The sequence below is a fragment of the Mirounga leonina genome, unplaced genomic scaffold, assembly GCF_011800145.1.
Source record: "Mirounga leonina isolate KUSES-001 unplaced genomic scaffold, KU_Mleo_1.0 Mir_94, whole genome shotgun sequence".
Lineage (NCBI taxonomy): Eukaryota > Metazoa > Chordata > Mammalia > Carnivora > Phocidae > Mirounga > Mirounga leonina.
In genome coordinates, this window is record NW_023270855.1 from 34,659,669 (window position 1) to 34,677,964 (window position 18,296).

General features: G+C 44.3%; 1 protein-coding gene across 4 annotated transcripts in view; it reads left to right on the forward strand.

The window, feature by feature from the left end:
* The window catches only part of ARHGEF3 (Rho guanine nucleotide exchange factor 3), a 297,522-nt gene that overhangs the window by 218,048 nt on the left and 61,178 nt on the right, over positions 1–18,296 (forward strand). Inside the window, exon 1 of one of the 4 annotated variants that reach the window (XM_034997542.1) lies at positions 8,852–9,077. The exons of the other annotated variants lie outside the window; for them this stretch is intronic. Coding sequence (XP_034853433.1) covers positions 8,982–9,077 — 96 coding nt within the window. The 5' untranslated portion in view covers positions 8,852–8,981. Of the gene's footprint in view, positions 1–8,851; positions 9,078–18,296 lie in introns of those variants that run through there. 4 annotated transcript variants of the gene reach the window in all.

An 18,296-nucleotide genomic window follows, 5' to 3' on the forward strand; every position in this document is an offset into this window, starting at 1 on the left:
TTATTGCATTTTCCTGGCACCAGTACAATCCTTGTACCTACCCATTGCGTTTGGCTTTTCTGAGCCTGCAGACAGTGCTGGGTTATTAAAGTGCAAGGAGGAAGCCACGTGATGTTGGCTTTACAATTTTAATTCTCTCTTACCTTCCTCCCTCCCTCCCTCCCTCTCTGCCTCCCACTCCCTGACAGATGAATTTTTGTTTCCCGTGTACTGTGTCTAAACTAGAATGAGCTCTCAAAGCATCTCTTGTAAGACTCCAGGTGAGGACGCTCAGACGGGGAGGGTGGCACCCTCCCTTGATGGAACAGCCAACAGAGAAAGTTCCTTCTTCTCACATTGGCTTCCTTGGAGAAAAAGTCCTTGAGTCTGTACTTTCACATCAGCCTGAGAACTTTAGATGAGCACCATGTTTAATCTTGCAGAAACACCAGGCAAAAGCCTGCCCTCCCCCTTCAAAGTCAGCCCCTCAGGAGAGGCCCAACTCAAGAGAACGAAGTTTCAATATAAATAACATGAGGTATGAGCATGGCAAGTTGAAAAGAAAAAATGTATATAGGGAGTTTAACCTGGAATCAAAAACCTAGAGAAGGAAAAGGAAGAAAGTGCCTCTGGAGGGCAAGAAAAGGACGGAGGAGCATGTTACAAGGCATCTCTGAAAGCAAGCTCTTTGGTGTACTTTGTCACTAGTTTCAGTCTCCCTGGCAAGTCCACCTGGTTCCGGAATTAGTGTAAATTGCCAGGTCTGTGTAAAACCTGGAAGGAACTGAAAGCTGTCAGTAATATCCAAAAGGGCCTCATAGCCTTATACTGCAGAAACATTTCTCTCAAAGTGGTTTTGGTGCAGTTTGGATTCTTCAAGAAGCGTGTCTACCCATGTCTACTAAAAAAAATTTTTTCTTAAGATTTTATTTATTTATTTGAGAGAGAGAGAGAGATAGAGCATGAGCAGAGGGAAGGAGGCAGAGGGAGAGGGAGAAGCAGACTCCCCACTGAGCGGGGAGCCCGACGCGGGGCTCGATCCCAGTACCCTAGGATCATGACCTGAGCTGAAGGCAGATACTTACTTAACTGACTGAGCCACCACCCAGGTGCCCCCCCATCACAGAAACTTTAAATATTTTATGTTCCTTTACTGCAAACATTCTTTTCTGGATTCATCTCTTCCATGACATGTTCTTTGATTAGTCCCACTTCGATTTAATGTTCATTTTAACCAATATGGATCCTTCTACCATATGCCAGCATGATAGAAGGAGCTGGAGCCCCTGTGGTGAGCGAGATGAATATGGCCCCTGTGCCTTTGTAGCTCCCTGTCAGGTGGTGGTGGCACCTCAAATCAGTCATTATAAGCTGGATGGGTGTTGGGGAAAGAGAGGTCTTCAGTGCTGGGGTGGGGTTTGCACAAAGCAAGGGTTCCCCCAGCCTGGGGATCAAGGACAGCCTTGAGTGAGAGGAATTATCTGGTAGGAAGCCATTTGATAGTTGTTCTTGTCATGCCAAAGAACTAAATGATCATGCAGCAATAAAGGTTGGTGAACTAGAAGCCTGAACTTTTATGCAGCTTTCTGTTGCCAAGTTTGGTTCAGTCAGAAGAGTGAGCCCATGAGACCTGAGTTGCTGAGCTTGGTTTTGGATGTGAGGTGGAAAAAATTCAAACAGAGCAGAACTCACCTCCCACTTAACCAAAGCACCCAGTGAACCTACACCCTCCGTCCCCTCTGTAGTGTTGTCAGACGCCCATGACAATGAGGAACACTTTTAGCTCATGGGCTGCCCTCTAGCACACACCAACCGACTTCTGCTCCCACCACATGAGTGAGACACATGCTTCCAAGGAGTCCCCAAGTCTGCTTCTGCTCATTGAACTCATTCTCTAATTAAGGTCTTCTACACACACCACTCACCTCCCTGCACCCCGCACCCCCCAGCCCCAGATCTCTTTCAAGTAAACATCTCAAGCCAACTGCCCTCCTCCCATTCTCTATTGCTACAGCTAATTTTTTAAAAACTTAAATGCAGTCATGTCCCCTGGCTATGAAGATAAGCATGTTTTTAATTGAAACTCTGGATACCAGATTGTAAATCAAATTCTAAGAGCCAGAACATGTCTCCTGGTGGGTGGCTTAGTTGGTAGTTTACTTGGAGTGTGGACTTGCATATTTTTCATTGTATCCCTGATGCACCCATATGTACAGAGCAGGCTATCCAACATATAATAGTTCCTCAGTACTGGATGAGCAAATAAGCAGCTCTCCATGCCCACTCTGGATTTTGCTGCTATAACCATTGGGCTAATTACCCCTGGGCACCTCTGGCCCGAGAAACTGTGGTTCAGAATATTCCCGGAATGGGAGAGGTGGGCAGGTTCATTTGGGGCTGGCTGGCTGATAATTCTAACTCACAACACCATGCTACTCAAACAAATGTTCTTTGAGGGTGTTTATCAAAAATTCAAATTCCTAGAGTCCAATTCAGCAATCCCAAAGTGGGGTCCAGAGGTATGGATTTGATAAGCTTCTCAGTTGGTTTCACTACAGGTGGTCTCTGGAATTATTGTCCCTGAATTCCCAGAAGTCATGTTTCTATAAATATGTAGGTTTTCAAATCCCAGCCAGATTATATGAACACTGCTAATATTGAAATGCACATTTCCCCCACATTTTAATTTTTCTAGAATTGGGATGTATCTTATAATTGATCACATGTTATAATTCAATTGGCAACATTTTTTTCTTTCTTGGTAATACATAAAATAATAGCACATATTACAGTCTTCAGCATCTTAGGCTTGAGGAAATATGATACTTTGATTGCTGAGTTTATAGTTGATGAAAGAGAAAACACTTCTATTATCCAAAGCTAGAATTTACATATTTTAGATTTGAATTCCTCCATGTAATGGTTAGTGTAGAAAACCTATATAAAATAACATTAGCTGTAGTCTGGGGGGAATAAATATTATTCAAACTTATTGATTTCTTGGTCAAAAGATATGAAATACTCTCAAACAAATGCAGGCTATCCATAAAGCTCAAAGACCTTCTAGTAGTATACAGAAAGTGTTCTAGAGGCTGGCTTATATTCTATAAGCAAAACAAACCTGCTGATAGTAATCAGCTCAAACTGGAGAAAGTCAGGACTCTTACTGCAAAATCTTGAGTGAAGACGGGTTTCCAGTCATACACACTGTGTAGCCAGAAATACCATGTATCAGAAAGACAGTAAATCGAATCCTCTGGGGTTTTTATTTCATCACTGAGTTTGAATTTCTGCCCCCCAAAACAATTTAGGGTGGAAAAGGTTTTCCTGGAAAAGACCAAGCTTTGAAACATTTCTTCTTCCTCCCCAATTTCTTTTTAAAGTATTACCTTTCGTTGAAACTTTCATTTTCACTGGCCTTTTGAAGTACATTTTCATATCTGAAGAGTTTAAGATAGTTTTCTGTCCCCCGCCCTTTATTCCTGTACTTTTTGTTCTCTTGTCCTTTTGTGTTTTATGAAATCTGTTATTCTCTTAAGGGTCAGGTTTGGACAACAGGGAAGGATTCTAGGCATGTCAATAAATCTGAGGCTACCTGGCACACTGAAGCATTTTTTTCTTTCCCCCACCATGCCCAGACTGACATTTGACATCAATCAATGGCCAAGGTCTGAAGAAAGAATATTCTTGAGGTCAAAACCAATGGGTTATCCTGGCTCTGACACTATATTTTAGTTCTACTCTCTGTGTAATGCAGGGTTCCTCAATAGCAGCATTATTGACATTTTGAACCTGTTAATTCTTTGCTGTGGGAGCTGTCCTGTGCCTTATAGGATGTCTGCCAGTATCCTGGGCCTCTATCCATTAGATGCCACTAGGACCCTCCCCCAGTGACAATAAAAAATGTACCCAGACATTGCCAAATGTCACGGGGGGGGGGGACACAAAATTGCCCCCAGTTGAGGATCACTGCTGTAATGAACTAGAGACTAGGGAACCTACCTGTCTGTGGTATATCAGGGCAAAACAAATATCCATTTTTTTAAACATAAAGTCTTGATTATTTTTGCATTATAGCTAGTAATCCACAGGATTAGCTCAATCCTGGGAGAAAGAGAAAGATTCTATCACTTAACCGGTTTTTCAAACTTGTTTCAAAAACTGAGATCTTTAAGTGAATGCATGAATGAAGTCTTCCAGCTTTACAATATCCAGGGATATATTTTCATAAATCTAGCCGGGAGCCAGTGGACATAACCCCAGGCAGGGGGGAGAGTAGTAATCCTGGTAATAATATCTAAAATCATATCAGTGTTTCATTGTGCCATTTTTACCCATCTGGCAGGAAACCACAGTCCTGATCTCTCAGAATTCACTGCCAGAACTTTTTCAGGCTTTTGACTCCCCTCTCCCATCAAGACTGAAGTGGCAGAGAGGAGAGGGAGCTCGGTCATTAACTGGAAATGTTGCCCAAATGAAAGGGGAGGGGAGAGGTGTTGGTACACATGTGTATCCAACATGTACCTACACGACTGTATGAGATTAGCAGGGGTAGAAGGAATAGCTCCAGATGCCAAGGAAGCAGATGGAGGTGCACGTGTTTGAAGGCTGGGCTTTAGGGGATTGTCTACTGTCACCTGAGTTCCTTCTGCAAATGCACACCTCGCTGCTGAGGTTATAGTTGAAAGGCCATGTATTAAAGTCAACCATATTTCTTGAGCTGATGTGTATTACATACCTTCCTGGCATAGAGGTTCAGGAATAGGTAGAAAAGAAAGGGAAGAAATGTAGCTAATTGAACACCTGCTCTGTAATAAACACTCTTTCATATTTGATGGGTGGATGGATGGATGGATGGCTGGTTGGATGAATGAACAAATGAATGCACCTTTAAGAAAAAAAAGAACTCACTAACTCTGATGTTAAGTATAATGGTAACAGAGCAAGGCATCATCCTGTTGGCTGAAAAGATTGCCACAACCACTTTAACTTCTGAAGTTTTAGCCTCATGCTGGGCCTGTTCTGCTCACTGCCACAGCAGTGGGATTTGAGATGATTGATGGTCTCTCAGCCATGTCTGGCTGTCTACTCTTCTGAAAGGAGCTTATAACCAGTGGTGGGCTTGTGTGTGGAGGCCCACCATTCCACCAGCAGCACAAATGAGCCCCGCTCGGCGTAGGCGAGAATGCAGGCCCTGCTCTTGGCACCATTCCTGGAAACGCAGAACAGCCTTCTTTATTCCAGTCTCCAGGCTTCTGGCTAGCAAGGAACACTGCCCGGCTGTGAAGCATTTTATAGGATTATAACGGGTTGTGCTGAAGGCAAGTTCTGAAAGGCACTTTGTGCCATTGCTTTGAGTGAAGCTGACTGTTAGGGCAGTGTTGTTCCTAAGCTCATAAACACACACACAGACAGGATGGGGGAACGCCAGGCTCCTGGGGCCCACTCAGCTGGGCAGCATTGCAGAGTTGGACTGGCTTCCCTCACTTGTAACACCAGCCTCGGGGGGTGTGCTTGGGAACCCTCGTGTAGAGCAGCCTGCTTCCTGACAAAGTCTTTGGTCGCAGACACCTCTGGTTGGAATCCAGGCAGAATATCCAAACCCTGAATCTGTTAATGTTGGAGCAGCGCTTGACACATGGCAGAGGTTCTGAAGTCAGGGCACAAGGTGGAGATTGCATGGGGTCAAAAATACCCTTGAAATCCTCTAAATGTCTCAAGGACCACATACATGGCTTATGTATACCCCAAATTGCCTGGCTTCAGCTTACAGGCCTTATTGTACCAAAAATATATCTTTAAACACCAGAACCCTATTTATGGGGGTCAGACATTCATGCTATGAGAAGTTGAGAATCATCAGACCACCCAAGGGAACTCCAGATTCCCATCTTTCCTTCCACACTCTTCTTGGGGCTTATGCTTTTTTTTTCCCCCCCAGCACTGTTTAAATAGTTACTCATCATTAGCAATCTCTCTTTCTCTCTTTCTCTTTTTCTCCCTCTGGCTAGCATGTATAGCAGAAAACACAGAAGTTTCCTGCACATGTGTTATGTGCCATGTATATTGATTGATTTTTATTGTTCCAAATCTTTTGAGGAGGGGCAAAAAAAAAATGTTATTAAGAGAAAGTAGATATGGCAGTCTTCTCATCAACCAATATGACTATTCTTTGCTCCACAATAGTTGTACTCAAACTTGAGGTTAAAGTCCCCTCTTTTCTATAGGGTTTATTTATTACCACACCGGGCTTATGGTACATCAGACTTCCTGCCCCGCCCTGAGGATCCCACAGAGAGAAGACCAGTCGTAGTTTGCTAGGGTCATTCTTTTCTTCACCTAGTGCTGGAAGTACACTTCCCAACTGGAGGATAAGGCCCAGTGAGCTCCACCAGGGATCTAAGCCTGTCCCCAAAAGGGCTGTTGCTAGCCTGAGTCATCTAGTTGAGATGGTGGGCCTATGGGGGCCAGAAGAGCAGGAAGAAGGGAATGAGGAGCAGCTCCACGTGATTCAGCTCATATCCTCGGCAGCCAGGGGAACCCTGAATGAGGCGTGTCACTGCCTTTCCTGGCCCTCCTTTGGCAGCAGAATTAATCAAGGGCTGCTTTAGTTGGCTGCCCTTGGAGATAAGTTTCCCTTCATATCCCCACCAAGCTTGGTCAAGCTTACAGGGAGCATCTATGTAAGCTCCCCATCAGCACAGCTTGGGTTAAAAAAATAAAGTTGTGTTTGGGACTACGAGTAGGAAAAATCAGTGGTCCAGAGGCATCTTTCTCATCCCAAACATCTTCAGTCACCTCCTTCCCACTGCTTTAGGGTATATATATAAATATATAAATATATAAATAAATAGGGTGTGTGTATATAAAAATATATATATAAAGATTTATTTATTTATTTGAGGGGAGCAGGGGCAAAGGGAAGGGAGAGCAAATCCTCAAGCTGACTCCCCGTTGAGCATGGAGTCCGACTCAGGACTTGATCATGACCTGAGCCGAAATCAAGAGCCGGATGCTTAACCGACTGAGCCCCAGGTGCTCCAGGGTATATATATATGAGGGGGAAAAAACTCAGGTGCTTTCTTCAATTTCAACTGGAACCCACTAATTCAAAAGTTTCCTTTACATGTGTGGCAAAAACAGGGTTAGCAAAACTGGCCAGATAGATTCTCCCTTTTCTTAAAGCAGTTTGTGGACTAGCTGGACAGGAAAGTAGGTGAATTTAGTGCTAGGGTGTGGGTTTGGTACCTGGGATGGAAGACCCATGTATCATGCATGATGTTTCCTGCCTGGAAAGTGGAAACTGGATTCTGGCCTTAGCTGGAAGCAGAGAATACTGCAACAGGGTCTAGATATTTCCATTCCCATTACCTCCTATACACCTAAGAAGTCAAAACAAAAGACATCATCTCTCCAGACCACCACCTGCTGTGGTCATGACTTTGATAGGAGGGAGGAAAAGTTCAACAGTGCAGTCCACAAAATAACTTTTGAGACAATGATCATTTTAATATTTTAAAAAATTAACTTCTAATTTATCAAGTAACACATATATTTTTGTCATAAAAATTTTAAGATGGGTGGCTCAGTCGTTAAGCGTCTGCCTTCGGCTCAGGTCATGATCCCAGGGTCCTGGGATCGAGTCCCGCATCAGGCTCCCTGCTTGGTGGGAAGCCTGCTTCTGTCTCTCCCTCTGTCTCTGCTTGTGTGCTCTCTCTCTCTCCTTCTCTGTCAAATAAATAAATAATTTAAAAAATCTTAAAAAAAATTTTTTTTTAAGAACAATAGCTGTAAATTTAAAGTTTCCTTTGCTACTTTTAATCCTTTAATCCCACGTGTACATTCTGGCACTGATTGCCTCCCCTTAGCCCCAAAGGGACTCATAAGTTTGCTGTGCATCATTCTGGATGGTTTTCAATGGTATTTACTTACACGTTGCTATAGAAAATACATGGTATTAATTAGCTATGTTTTCAACATAAATGGTAGGAGACTGTGCTTACTCTGCAATTATTCTTTAACTGAATTTAATGCATTGGAGATCTTTCCATGCCGCAGCCCTAGACCCCTTCTTTCTGATTGCTGTTGAGTGGGGTTCTATAAGGAGGAAAATGTATTTAAGCACTCCCTGTTGATAAACATTACAGTTGTTTCCAGTTTGGGGTTTGTTTGTCCCAGACTGGGCTGCAGCAGATGATCTTAGAATTGCCTATCAGGCATTTACAATGTATTTCTCCAATAAGACTTGGCACAGCCAGCCGGCTCACGCCGCACAGCTTGACAGACCCTGTCAGATTGCCCTTCTGAGTGGCTGGCTGCCTCTAACCAGCCTCTTCATATTTAAAAGTGGGTGCAGAGGAAGTCTCTGGAACTGGTGGAAATATATTTCCCGATCATAGAAGTGGTTACGTGAGTGTTTACGTTTGTCAACACTCAACTAACTGTACGCTTAAAATGGGCACATCTTACTGTTTATAGATTATATACTCCAGTGACGTTCATTAAAAAAAAAAAGCGTGAGGGGAGGCTGGCTGGGAAGAAGGCAAAACAGAATAGCGTCTCTTCTTAACGTGGGCTTTTAAAACGCTCCCTTTTCCTCCGCGGGGCCACCTCTCCCCGCCGCCCAGCTTCGCCCCAGCCTCGGTCCTACCCGCCGCCTCTTCCACCCGCGTCCCGCCCGCACGAAGAAGGGTCCCGCGGCAGGCCCGCCCCTCGCGGCGCTGGGGGGTTTCCACGGGGCGGTACCTCGGCCCTCCGGGGACGCGTCGGGGCGGGGCCGAGCCGGCGCTCCGCCCCACCCCCAGCTGGGCGGGCCCGGCCGAGGCTCCTCCCCGCTTTCAGCCGGAGAGCTGAGTCGGTCCCGCCCGGCAAGAAACCGGCTGTCAGTCTCCGTACCGACGCTGCCGCCCGGCACCGTGGAGCTGGGGCCCCCTTTCGCCAGGGAGTTTTGTGGTCGCCTCGGGTCAGCGGTGACATCCCAAAGAGCAGGCCCGGCAGCCACCATGGTGGCCAAGGATTACCCCTTCTACCTCACGGTCAAGCGGGCGAACTGCAGCCTGGAGGTACCCCCGGCCAGCAGTCCGGCCAAGGACGCAGAGGTAGGGCCTCCACCTGGACCTCTCCGGGTCTGTCTCTTTGTCCCTCTGTCTCGCTCCATCTCTCACTGGCTCCCTCGCTGTGTCAGTCTCTCGGTGCTTGCATCTCTCATTCAGTGTGTTCCCCCCATCCTCTCTCCTTCCCTCTACCTTTCCCTCTTCCTCCCTCTCTCTCCCCTTCTCTTTCCCTCCCTTCCTCTTTCTCTCCCTCTCCCTCCCTCCTTCTCCCTTTTCCCATTTCTCTCACACACACACTCTCTCTCCCTCCATGTCTCACTCTCCATCTCTGCCTCCCTTCTTCTGCCCCTTCTCTGTGGATCATCATGAGCCTCCTCCCCTGTCCCTGGCCCTCTTCCTCTTGGCGAGAGAGCAGCTGCCTCTTTGCCCTGGCCTCTTGCATCCTGCAAGGCTCTCAGACTGTCAATCTTCTGCCTAGACCTGGCAGAGGGATATTCTCTTACTGTATCCTTAGGCTCAGATGTCAGTGAAGAGCTACCTTTTAAGCTTGGGTTTCCTCTTGCCTGGGTTGGGGAGCAAGAGGAGGCCTTTGGGGGCCATCTCACCTGTCAGGCTTGACCTTGCAGCTGTTTGGCAGCAAAGACAGGGCCTGGCACCTCTGTTTGTCATCTGTGGCCAGTGGGGTCATTCAGCCGGGGGTCTGGGGGCTAAATGAGTAATCTCAGTGTCTTGCACATGGATCCTGAAAATGAATTAAACTCCTTGGGGCAGTGGGAAACTGTCTTGGAACACTGGAAACATTTCCCTTTCTGGGAACTTTCCAGTGCCTTGAGGAGGATGTGAGAGAGCCCTCCTCGCTTGTGTTTAATCTTGCCTTTTACTTGTGTGTGTTATATCTCTGGCAAAGAGCTCACTGGTCTTAAAGGTTGGGTTCAGCTAGAGGAGAAAGCATCCTTCTCAGTTTTTGAGGGTCTTAGGGAATATAGTTGCTTTCACTAGACCACAGCTTTGCTGTGGCCGAGCTATAGTGGAACGCACAGGACCCAGCTCATCACTGCTGCTCATATGTGTATCTGAGAGATTGTCACTCTGTCCAACCATGACTGGGGAAAGTCTGGAGGCAGATGTGCATCCGACCTTGGTGCAGCCGTCTTGAGGATTCCACCCACCCACCACACTTGGGTCTCCTTAGCTGTGTGCACTTGGCTCACTGAATTATGTATATTTGGGAGGACAGCATCAAAGATTCATTGCCTCTAACAAGAGCTCCTCCAAGCTGACAAGACTCCAAACAGTCTCCAGTTGTAATCAGCTTTCTGTAAGCTGAGCACAACTAACTTCTCACCCCCACCCCCACCCCACACTCCAGCTCAGTTGTGTATTTTCACAAAGAGTTTTTGTTCCCAGCAGCTGTGGAAGTGTAATGGTCTTAATGGTGTTTGGACTCTTTTTTAAGTTTTGACAAGATAACACCCAGCATAGAATTCAGGTTGTTCAGGCTTGGAATGGATCTAATGACTTTTCAATAGGAACTTCATAATTTAATGAATGTAGGAGCAGTGAAGCTAGTATCTCTCAAATTCCCTTTGGAAGGAAGCAAAGCATAACCAAATTGAATTAATAAATTGAAATGGATCAAAGGAAAGAATAGTGAGAATAGCTCTGGACTCTAACTAGTCCCTTCTTGCTCTCCCTTAGTCCTGGGTTTTCTGAGTAGTTCAGTTAACAGCTTAGGTAAAACTCATCTGCTTGATTTTTTCTTATTATTATACTTAGAATAGAAATATATCTGTATATCACAAATGTGATGAAAGAAATGTATCACCAAATGTCAAATATTAATTTTCTTCATCTTAGCCAGATCCAAATTACAAAATGTGACTTATCTTGCTTTTATGGGGATGTCCTGGTATGGGAGTAAGGATGGGAGAGGAACAATTTTTGAAATGGTAAATATTTTTCAGGTATCCCCATTGAGTGTTTTCTGTGTATGTGTACAGTTTAAATCAGGGAAGTATCGTGTATGCTGTATACATCTTGAGGCAGAGATGTCCAGTCCAGTGCATCTCCTAGCTTCATTTTCTGGTAATGACAAATAGGCAAAGTTGGAAAAAGAAACTGAAATTGAGTGTAGGGGGTAGTTTTCTGGTTTCACTGTCCATGCAAAAGACAGTCAACCCTTGTAGGCCTTACTTCTCCATCAGCAATTAACTAAAATATATTTTCTACCAGCAGGTGTCATCAGTATTTGGAAGTGTTTAAAGAACAGCATACCCTGGTAGGCCTTTTGAAAAACATGATTATATACATGTTTATAAATTAGGCACTGACTGTTAATTCCTATGAAAGTAGTTTTTTAAGATCGATCTTTTTTTTTTTTTTCCCAAAAAGAAGGTGGGTTATAAAGAGAAGGACTGGCTTATCCAAAGTACTTTTTGACCTTCAGAGGCAGTTGCAGCAAAGCACCTGTGCCCTTTAGACATGTAATGGCTTTTCCTTCGGAATTTGCTATGGGGAGGAGCACTGCATGGGCAAGTGCCTTCTACATGGTTGCAGCAGGCGTGCTGGGGAAAGCCACTTAAGGAAAGAGTTGTGGAGAAGGGGCTGGTGTGCAGTGATGTGCATTTAATACCATACACTTGAGTGAAAAATGTGCAACAACAAACATTCTCTTAAATGCAAACTGTAACTAAAGTTCTACTTGGGATTTAAGTGTTTTGTAATTTTCTTAATTTCAGTGATAATTTCCAGTGAAAGAAAAAAGGTGATATATTTATTTTTAAAAATTATTTTCTTTAAAATATTTATTTTAAACACTGATAGTATTCTACATGGATTATGATATTAATATAATACTGCTTCCTAATCTGGTATTTCTTTATGGCATAGATGTAGGAGTTGGGTTGCAAGTGTTTAACCAAAACCAGCTAGATTCTTCTAGCTCTAATCATTAACTATGAAATCCAAGGAGCTTAGTCCATTTTAGTCCATGGCTCTCGACTTTCACAGAAAAGCATGGTATCATGTGAGCATGGTTAAGCTTGCTTCTTCTGATCACTGATGTAGCTTCACTTAATTTATGTTTTGCTTATTCCCATGCCAGGAAGGACTGGTCCTTCCAGGCATGTTAACTGCTCTGAACACCTGATCAAGTTACTAGAAGGAAAGCTGTTAGCACTTAATGAATCCCGCTGATTGTAAGTTAAAAGTCACTATTTCCACATGGGGAGGTTCGCTTTTAAAGAAAGAAGGCTCTGGGGTGCCTGGGTGGCTCAGTCGGTTAACCATCTGACTCTTGATTTCAGCTCAGGTCATGATCTCAGGATCATGAGATCGAGCCCCACATCGGGCTCTGCACTCAGCATGGAGTCTGCTTGGGATTCTCTCTCTCTCTCTCTGTCTCTCCCCCACCCTCCTCACACCCAATCAATCGATAAAATCTTTAAAAAAAAGAAAGCTCAAATGAGTGGATATGTTGGCTAAGGATGCTGGAGTCTGGTAAGAAGGTTTTAAGAGTTTGGGGTCTGTTTCATTTTTAATGAAAATACAAAGAGATGTTTCCATTATTTTCTTTCTAAGAATATATCTGACAATTTGATGGACAGCTCACTTTTGGTTTTAAGGTTCACTATCCCAGATGTTGGTTAGAGTTAGGGCAGATTTAGTGAGCAGCATTTGTAATCATTGCCTTTGTCTCTCAAAAGTGTATGTTCTGATTTTGAGTCCTCCAGGAGCCTTGTGTGGCCCTTGGGATGATGTGTACCTAGAAATGACAGAGCTCTATTCCTTTTGAAGTGCCACATCTAGTGTCTCACTCGAGAACATAACCATGTTGTAGGGTTAACAGAAAGCACGTATTTTTCTCCTTACTTTATGAATAAACACACTGAGGGGAGGTGACTTGCAGAGAGCCATGAAGAAAATCAGTAGCTGAACCAAGATCCAATGCCAGGTTTCCTAATGGATTTAGTCCAGCATTTCATACCAGCATACTTTGTGGCACATAAGGGTGTTTACCTCTGTGAAGAAAAAGGGAGCGGAATGAAAACTTAACAGACGTGTAAAATGCTTTAAAATATTTTCTTTTAAATATATAATCATGAGTACTTTATGTAACTGGGGAAGTACTTTTAAAGCTTCAGCTTTAAAGGGTAAGGTGAACCCTGTGCCCCTGCCGTAATTTATGCACCAGTAAGTCCACATGTGGACTTGAAAATTGTGTGCATCTGGGGCTATACTCCTTGCATGTCAGCTGGAGAGCTAAAGGAGTCAAATGGTTTCCAGTAACTTATACATTTCTTGGAATCTATATCATATAGTGTTGAACTGAAATGATATACAACTAACTGCATGGAAATAGTTCTGAGGAGTTATTGCGGTTAGAATCCTGGTATTTCTTAAAGTGACCAAATAAGTAGAGTCCATGAATCATTTGACTTCAGGTCTTGCTGGGAAGGGAGCAACATGGAGTTACATAGGCAAAGGCCATCACTTGCTGATAGGATCTGGTTATGGCCGTTCAGCCCATGATTCTGAGGCTTGTTCACATGGGGTCTTGCGGGGTCTTGGGCCTCCAGGATAGGATGTACCTGAACTAGGAATAGGTCTATTAAAGGAAAACATGTTGACTTTACACATGTACATTTGAGGATGTTCAGGGTATCAACTCTGGACTGAGCCCTAATGCCATCTCCACTACCTGCTTAGCTACTCTGTCCTAGCTACACCTCCACAAGCCACTCTGCCTCTCTAAGCCCTGTTTGCCTCAGTGGTAAAATGGGGATAATGAGCTTTCTACCTCCTAGGGTCATAGTGAGGGTCAATGAGATGTCTCACGTACCGTGCTTAGTCCAATGCTTTGCACATAATACGTGTTCAATAAGTAGCATCATCATCATCATTAAGACTTCTGAATCTTGAAAAGATTTCCCACACAGTTTTAATTAATGATCACTATCCTAAATTTTCTGAGTGCTGTTTTGCGCCCAGCAGGGCATTAGGGGCCCCTTACTGTAGGTCCACTCTTTATCCCTGCAACAATCCTATGAGGTTGGTGTACTTGCTCCTTTTTGTAGAAGAAGCAACTGAGGCTCAGAGCTGGGCGGTAGCCTTTCCAGGATGACTGAGCTACTAGGTGGAGGAACCAAGACTCACACCCCACTCTGACCCTGCAGTCTGTACTTTCCCAACCACATCGCATTGCGTCTAAATGACTAAATCACTGGTCTCCTCACCACAGAACACATGAAAGATGAATGCGCCTGCTGGAGTAAATAGCCTTGCAGTCAAAAGCCTACTTTTTCTTGAGTGTCTGGATGGGAGACCCCACCATTACTCAGTGTTTCTGCCAGCCCACTTCATAGAACGGCTACAACCCAAAGGAATGGGAGCTGCAGGCCTCCATCTGGGAGGGTTTGGGTAGCTTCCGTTCTGTGTTTCTCAATGCCAAAGAGCTGGTCTTTGGCAGAATTCCGCATGCTCAGCTCTGTGCAGGTGACACCGTTAGTGCTGCAATTAGTCATTTTGCTTATCTACATTAACCACCAGGCTTCCACCTAAACCAATAGCTGGAAGGCCCTGACTTCCATCTGGATACTTGCAAATTGTGTCATTTTCTCAAGACACTTTGCAATTGCCTGTAAAATCCTGGACTGGTGCCACTGTTTTCATAACGACTGAATGAAAATAATCCTAATTTTGCGAAGCCCTGTGCACATGTGATGGTTATTAATGGCATGTGTCTATCTAGAAGGGCTCCTTCATTTGTGATGTATGCGTGCAGTTGCCTCCCATAATTTGTCAGCGTTGGTAATGTGTACATACAGGTCACACACAAAATGAGGAAATTGCTGTGATTGCATTGCCATTTATTTTTGTATTGACTCATGGACTGTCAAGAACGAAGGCCAGTGGTTCCTAGTGCCTTCCATTTTTTATGAATTGACACCCGTTATTAGCTTAGAAGAGGCTATGTCACACGTTAATCAAGAAAGGCTTCGGGCGCCTGGGTGGCTCAGTTGGTTAAGCGACTGCCTTCGGCCCAGGTCATGATCCTGGAGTCCCTGGATCGAGTCCCGCATCGGGCTCCCTGCTCTGCGGGGGGTCTGCTTCTCCCTCTGACCCTCCCCCCTCTCATGCTCTCTCTCTCTCATTCTCTCTCTCAAATAAATAAATAAAATCTTTAAAAAAAAAAAAAAAGAAAGGCTTCTGAACCTTCTACTGGCTGGGAAAGGAGTGGTTCTTTTTAAGTCTAGAAACACTTGTGTCTGGACCTTCTGTGTTTGAGCCATTGTGTTCTTTTGTGAGAAGGTGGCCCCGATTATTACTAAACTTCAATTAATTGGAGCAGAACCAGAAATCTCAATGGTAAATTCACTGGATTTTCTTTTTTTTTTCCCTCCTCTGGCTCTTAAGATGAGGAGGCAAGGAGTAGCAAAACAAGCTTTTTTTTCCGGGGATTTATGAAACAAACAAACAAAACTAGCCTCCAGGAAATGACCCAGGGTCATTGCATTCGAGAACCTTAGAGTAGGAAAGTCCTGTTAAGGATATGGAGCCCAGTGCTAACCCGCTGCTGGATCCATTCTATCTCTGCTTAAACATCTCCAGAGACAGAGAGCTCATTACCTTCTGAGCCTGAACATTCTGTCTTTGTTCAGTGTGGATCATGAAAGAATCCTCTCTTAATTGTAACATTGCTTTCTGCAACTGAATATTATACAGTAATACTTTCTCATGTGTTATCTCCTTAAATATTTGAAAACTGCTCTCTCTCCCCATCTACTCCCACTCTGCATGCACACATGCACATGTATGTGTGTGTGCATGCACAAACACACACACACACACACACACACTTCCCCCAGGTGCTTGTTTCTCTTGGCTAGATGTCCTGGTTCCTCTCAGTTTTCCAAATGGGACATACTGTCCAATCTCTTTCTCTTCCTTGCTTGTTTCCACTGGACATCCTCAGTGTGCTTGGAAATCTTGAGTATTGATCAGCCTACAGACACACTGTATAATGCTATATCAACAAACAAGGTGTCTTTTTTTTTTTTTTTAGATTTTATTTATTTATTTGAGACAGAGAGAATGAGAGAGAGCACATGAGAGGGGGGAGGGTCAGAGGGAGAAGCAGACTCCCTGCCGAGCAGGGAGCCCGATGTGGGACTCGATCCCGGGACTCCAGGATCATGACCTGAGCCAAAAGCAGTCGCTTAACCAACTGAGCTACCCAGGCGCCCAAACAAGGTGTCTTTTATGTTTAATGTGCTTCCTTAGGCAAGAAGAGTAGACTCATATATTGAATAAGATTTTTGAATTGGAGATGACAGACTGAAAATTAATATCTTTGTCATATAAGTAATTTATACAGATGCAAAAGGACCTTCCAAGTGTCCATTGATAAGTGGGCTTTAAAAGAAACTAATAGGTAGTTCACACAGAAGGAACTGTGAAAGTAAACATAATTTAAATGCTCACTCTAGAAGAAATTATAGAAATGAAAAAGGTAAATAATAATAGGTGCTGTTTCATACCTACTTGACATCACAAATATCTTAAAGACATGACAGAACCGAGTCCTGGGGATGTTGCAGGGAAATAACATGCATCTGTGGGGAAGGAAGGTACTCTTCAGTGTATATTAAAACACAAAAAAAGGTTCAAATCTCTGGACCCGGTATTCCAGATCTTAGGGGGAACAATGCCATATGTCCAGAGTTGTTCATAATGACATTATTTGCAAGAATAATTTTGCATGCTTGTGCATTTTATAGGTTTCAAAGCACTTTTATATTCTTTTCTTCACCTGAGTATAATTAGCCCCATTTTAAAGGTGAGGATACTAAGAATCAGAGAAATTCAGTAATTTTCCCAGGATTACACCACTGAGCATGGCAGAGCTGAAGCTTGAAGTCCGGTTTCTCATTTCAGGTTAGCATCCTTTCCTGTTTATTTATCACAGACAGAAAAGCCAACAACCTCTCTGACCTATAATGAGGGGATGACCCCATGTACCATGGCCTCTGCTACAGGGGTCAGTGGCATCATTTGATCCATTTCACACTAGCCAACAGAAATGCGTTACTGTTCTTATAAAAAATAAAAAGGAAAAAAGTTGAGCATAATTACACACATGATATAATCCATTTAAGTGTCTACATAAGCACGTGGGATGTAGGGAAGTCAGGAAAGGGATGCAGCCCCTGTCCCTCTCTCACCGAGCTCCCTAAATGCACAGCAATGCCGCCCTGTGTTCAAATAGCAGGCAGGTGTTTTCACGTGTATGATCTCTTTTGAACCTTGCACTGGCTGAGGACGCTGAGCAAGGCAAGGACTGTCCTCTTTGTTTGTCAGCCAAAGAAACAGAGATTCAGAGAGATTAGGAGGCAGGGCCAAAACATTGGGCCCTCCTTGCCCAGCCTTGACCTCTTGGCACACCACAGTGTTGGCTTAACCCAGTCATATTCCTGAGTGAAGTTGGTAAGCAGCACTATTTTGGGGGTGTTCGAATGAACCCCATTAAACTTAGAACACTGCGTGCAGAGACCTCCCCTGGGAGCCAGTGGACTGGTGGGCCCACCCCGTGGCCTGCACACCAGATTCAAGTGCAAAGCCTGCTTTATAGTTGATGTGTGATCACTATTAAACAAGAAGCCCACAAAAAATGGATGGACAGAAACTTCTGTACATGTAGATGACATCCCTTAAAATGATGTCTTCCTGAGCTCTGCAGATCTAATGTTTGCAGCAGAGGCGATAATTAAAGGGTAAGGAGAAATAGAGCATTTCCCCGGAGGGGACAGTTTCTGTAGACAGCACGAGAAGTTGGCAACCTGAGTGAAATAAAACTGAGAGCCTATGTCAGGACCTTGAAAAAAATATATAAAGTTAAATGTTCAGCCAGTGCCACCATTGTCAGATTTGGAAGTTTGGAGTCTTCCTGGAGGAAGAAGCCTCAGAAGGGAATAGGGAAGCAGCCAGTGGGTGGAAAGAGAAGGAGCTACAGGCCTGATACCTCAGGGGGACAAGTGATTAAGTCTTTCCTCTGTGTGCTCCCTGGCCCCAGCACAAGGCCAGTGCAAGCGTCCCTCTCAAGTGTCTTATCTTACATTGAAATGCTAACATTTCATAATCCCCAAGTGACGCAGGCGTGTCAAGAAGGACCCCAGGCAAATACAGAGAAGATAATTAAAGGTCACTGGTGAAGACTCTTCTTAAGTTTGACTTCGCACAGGTTGGGGAGGGGTGCACGTGGCTCAT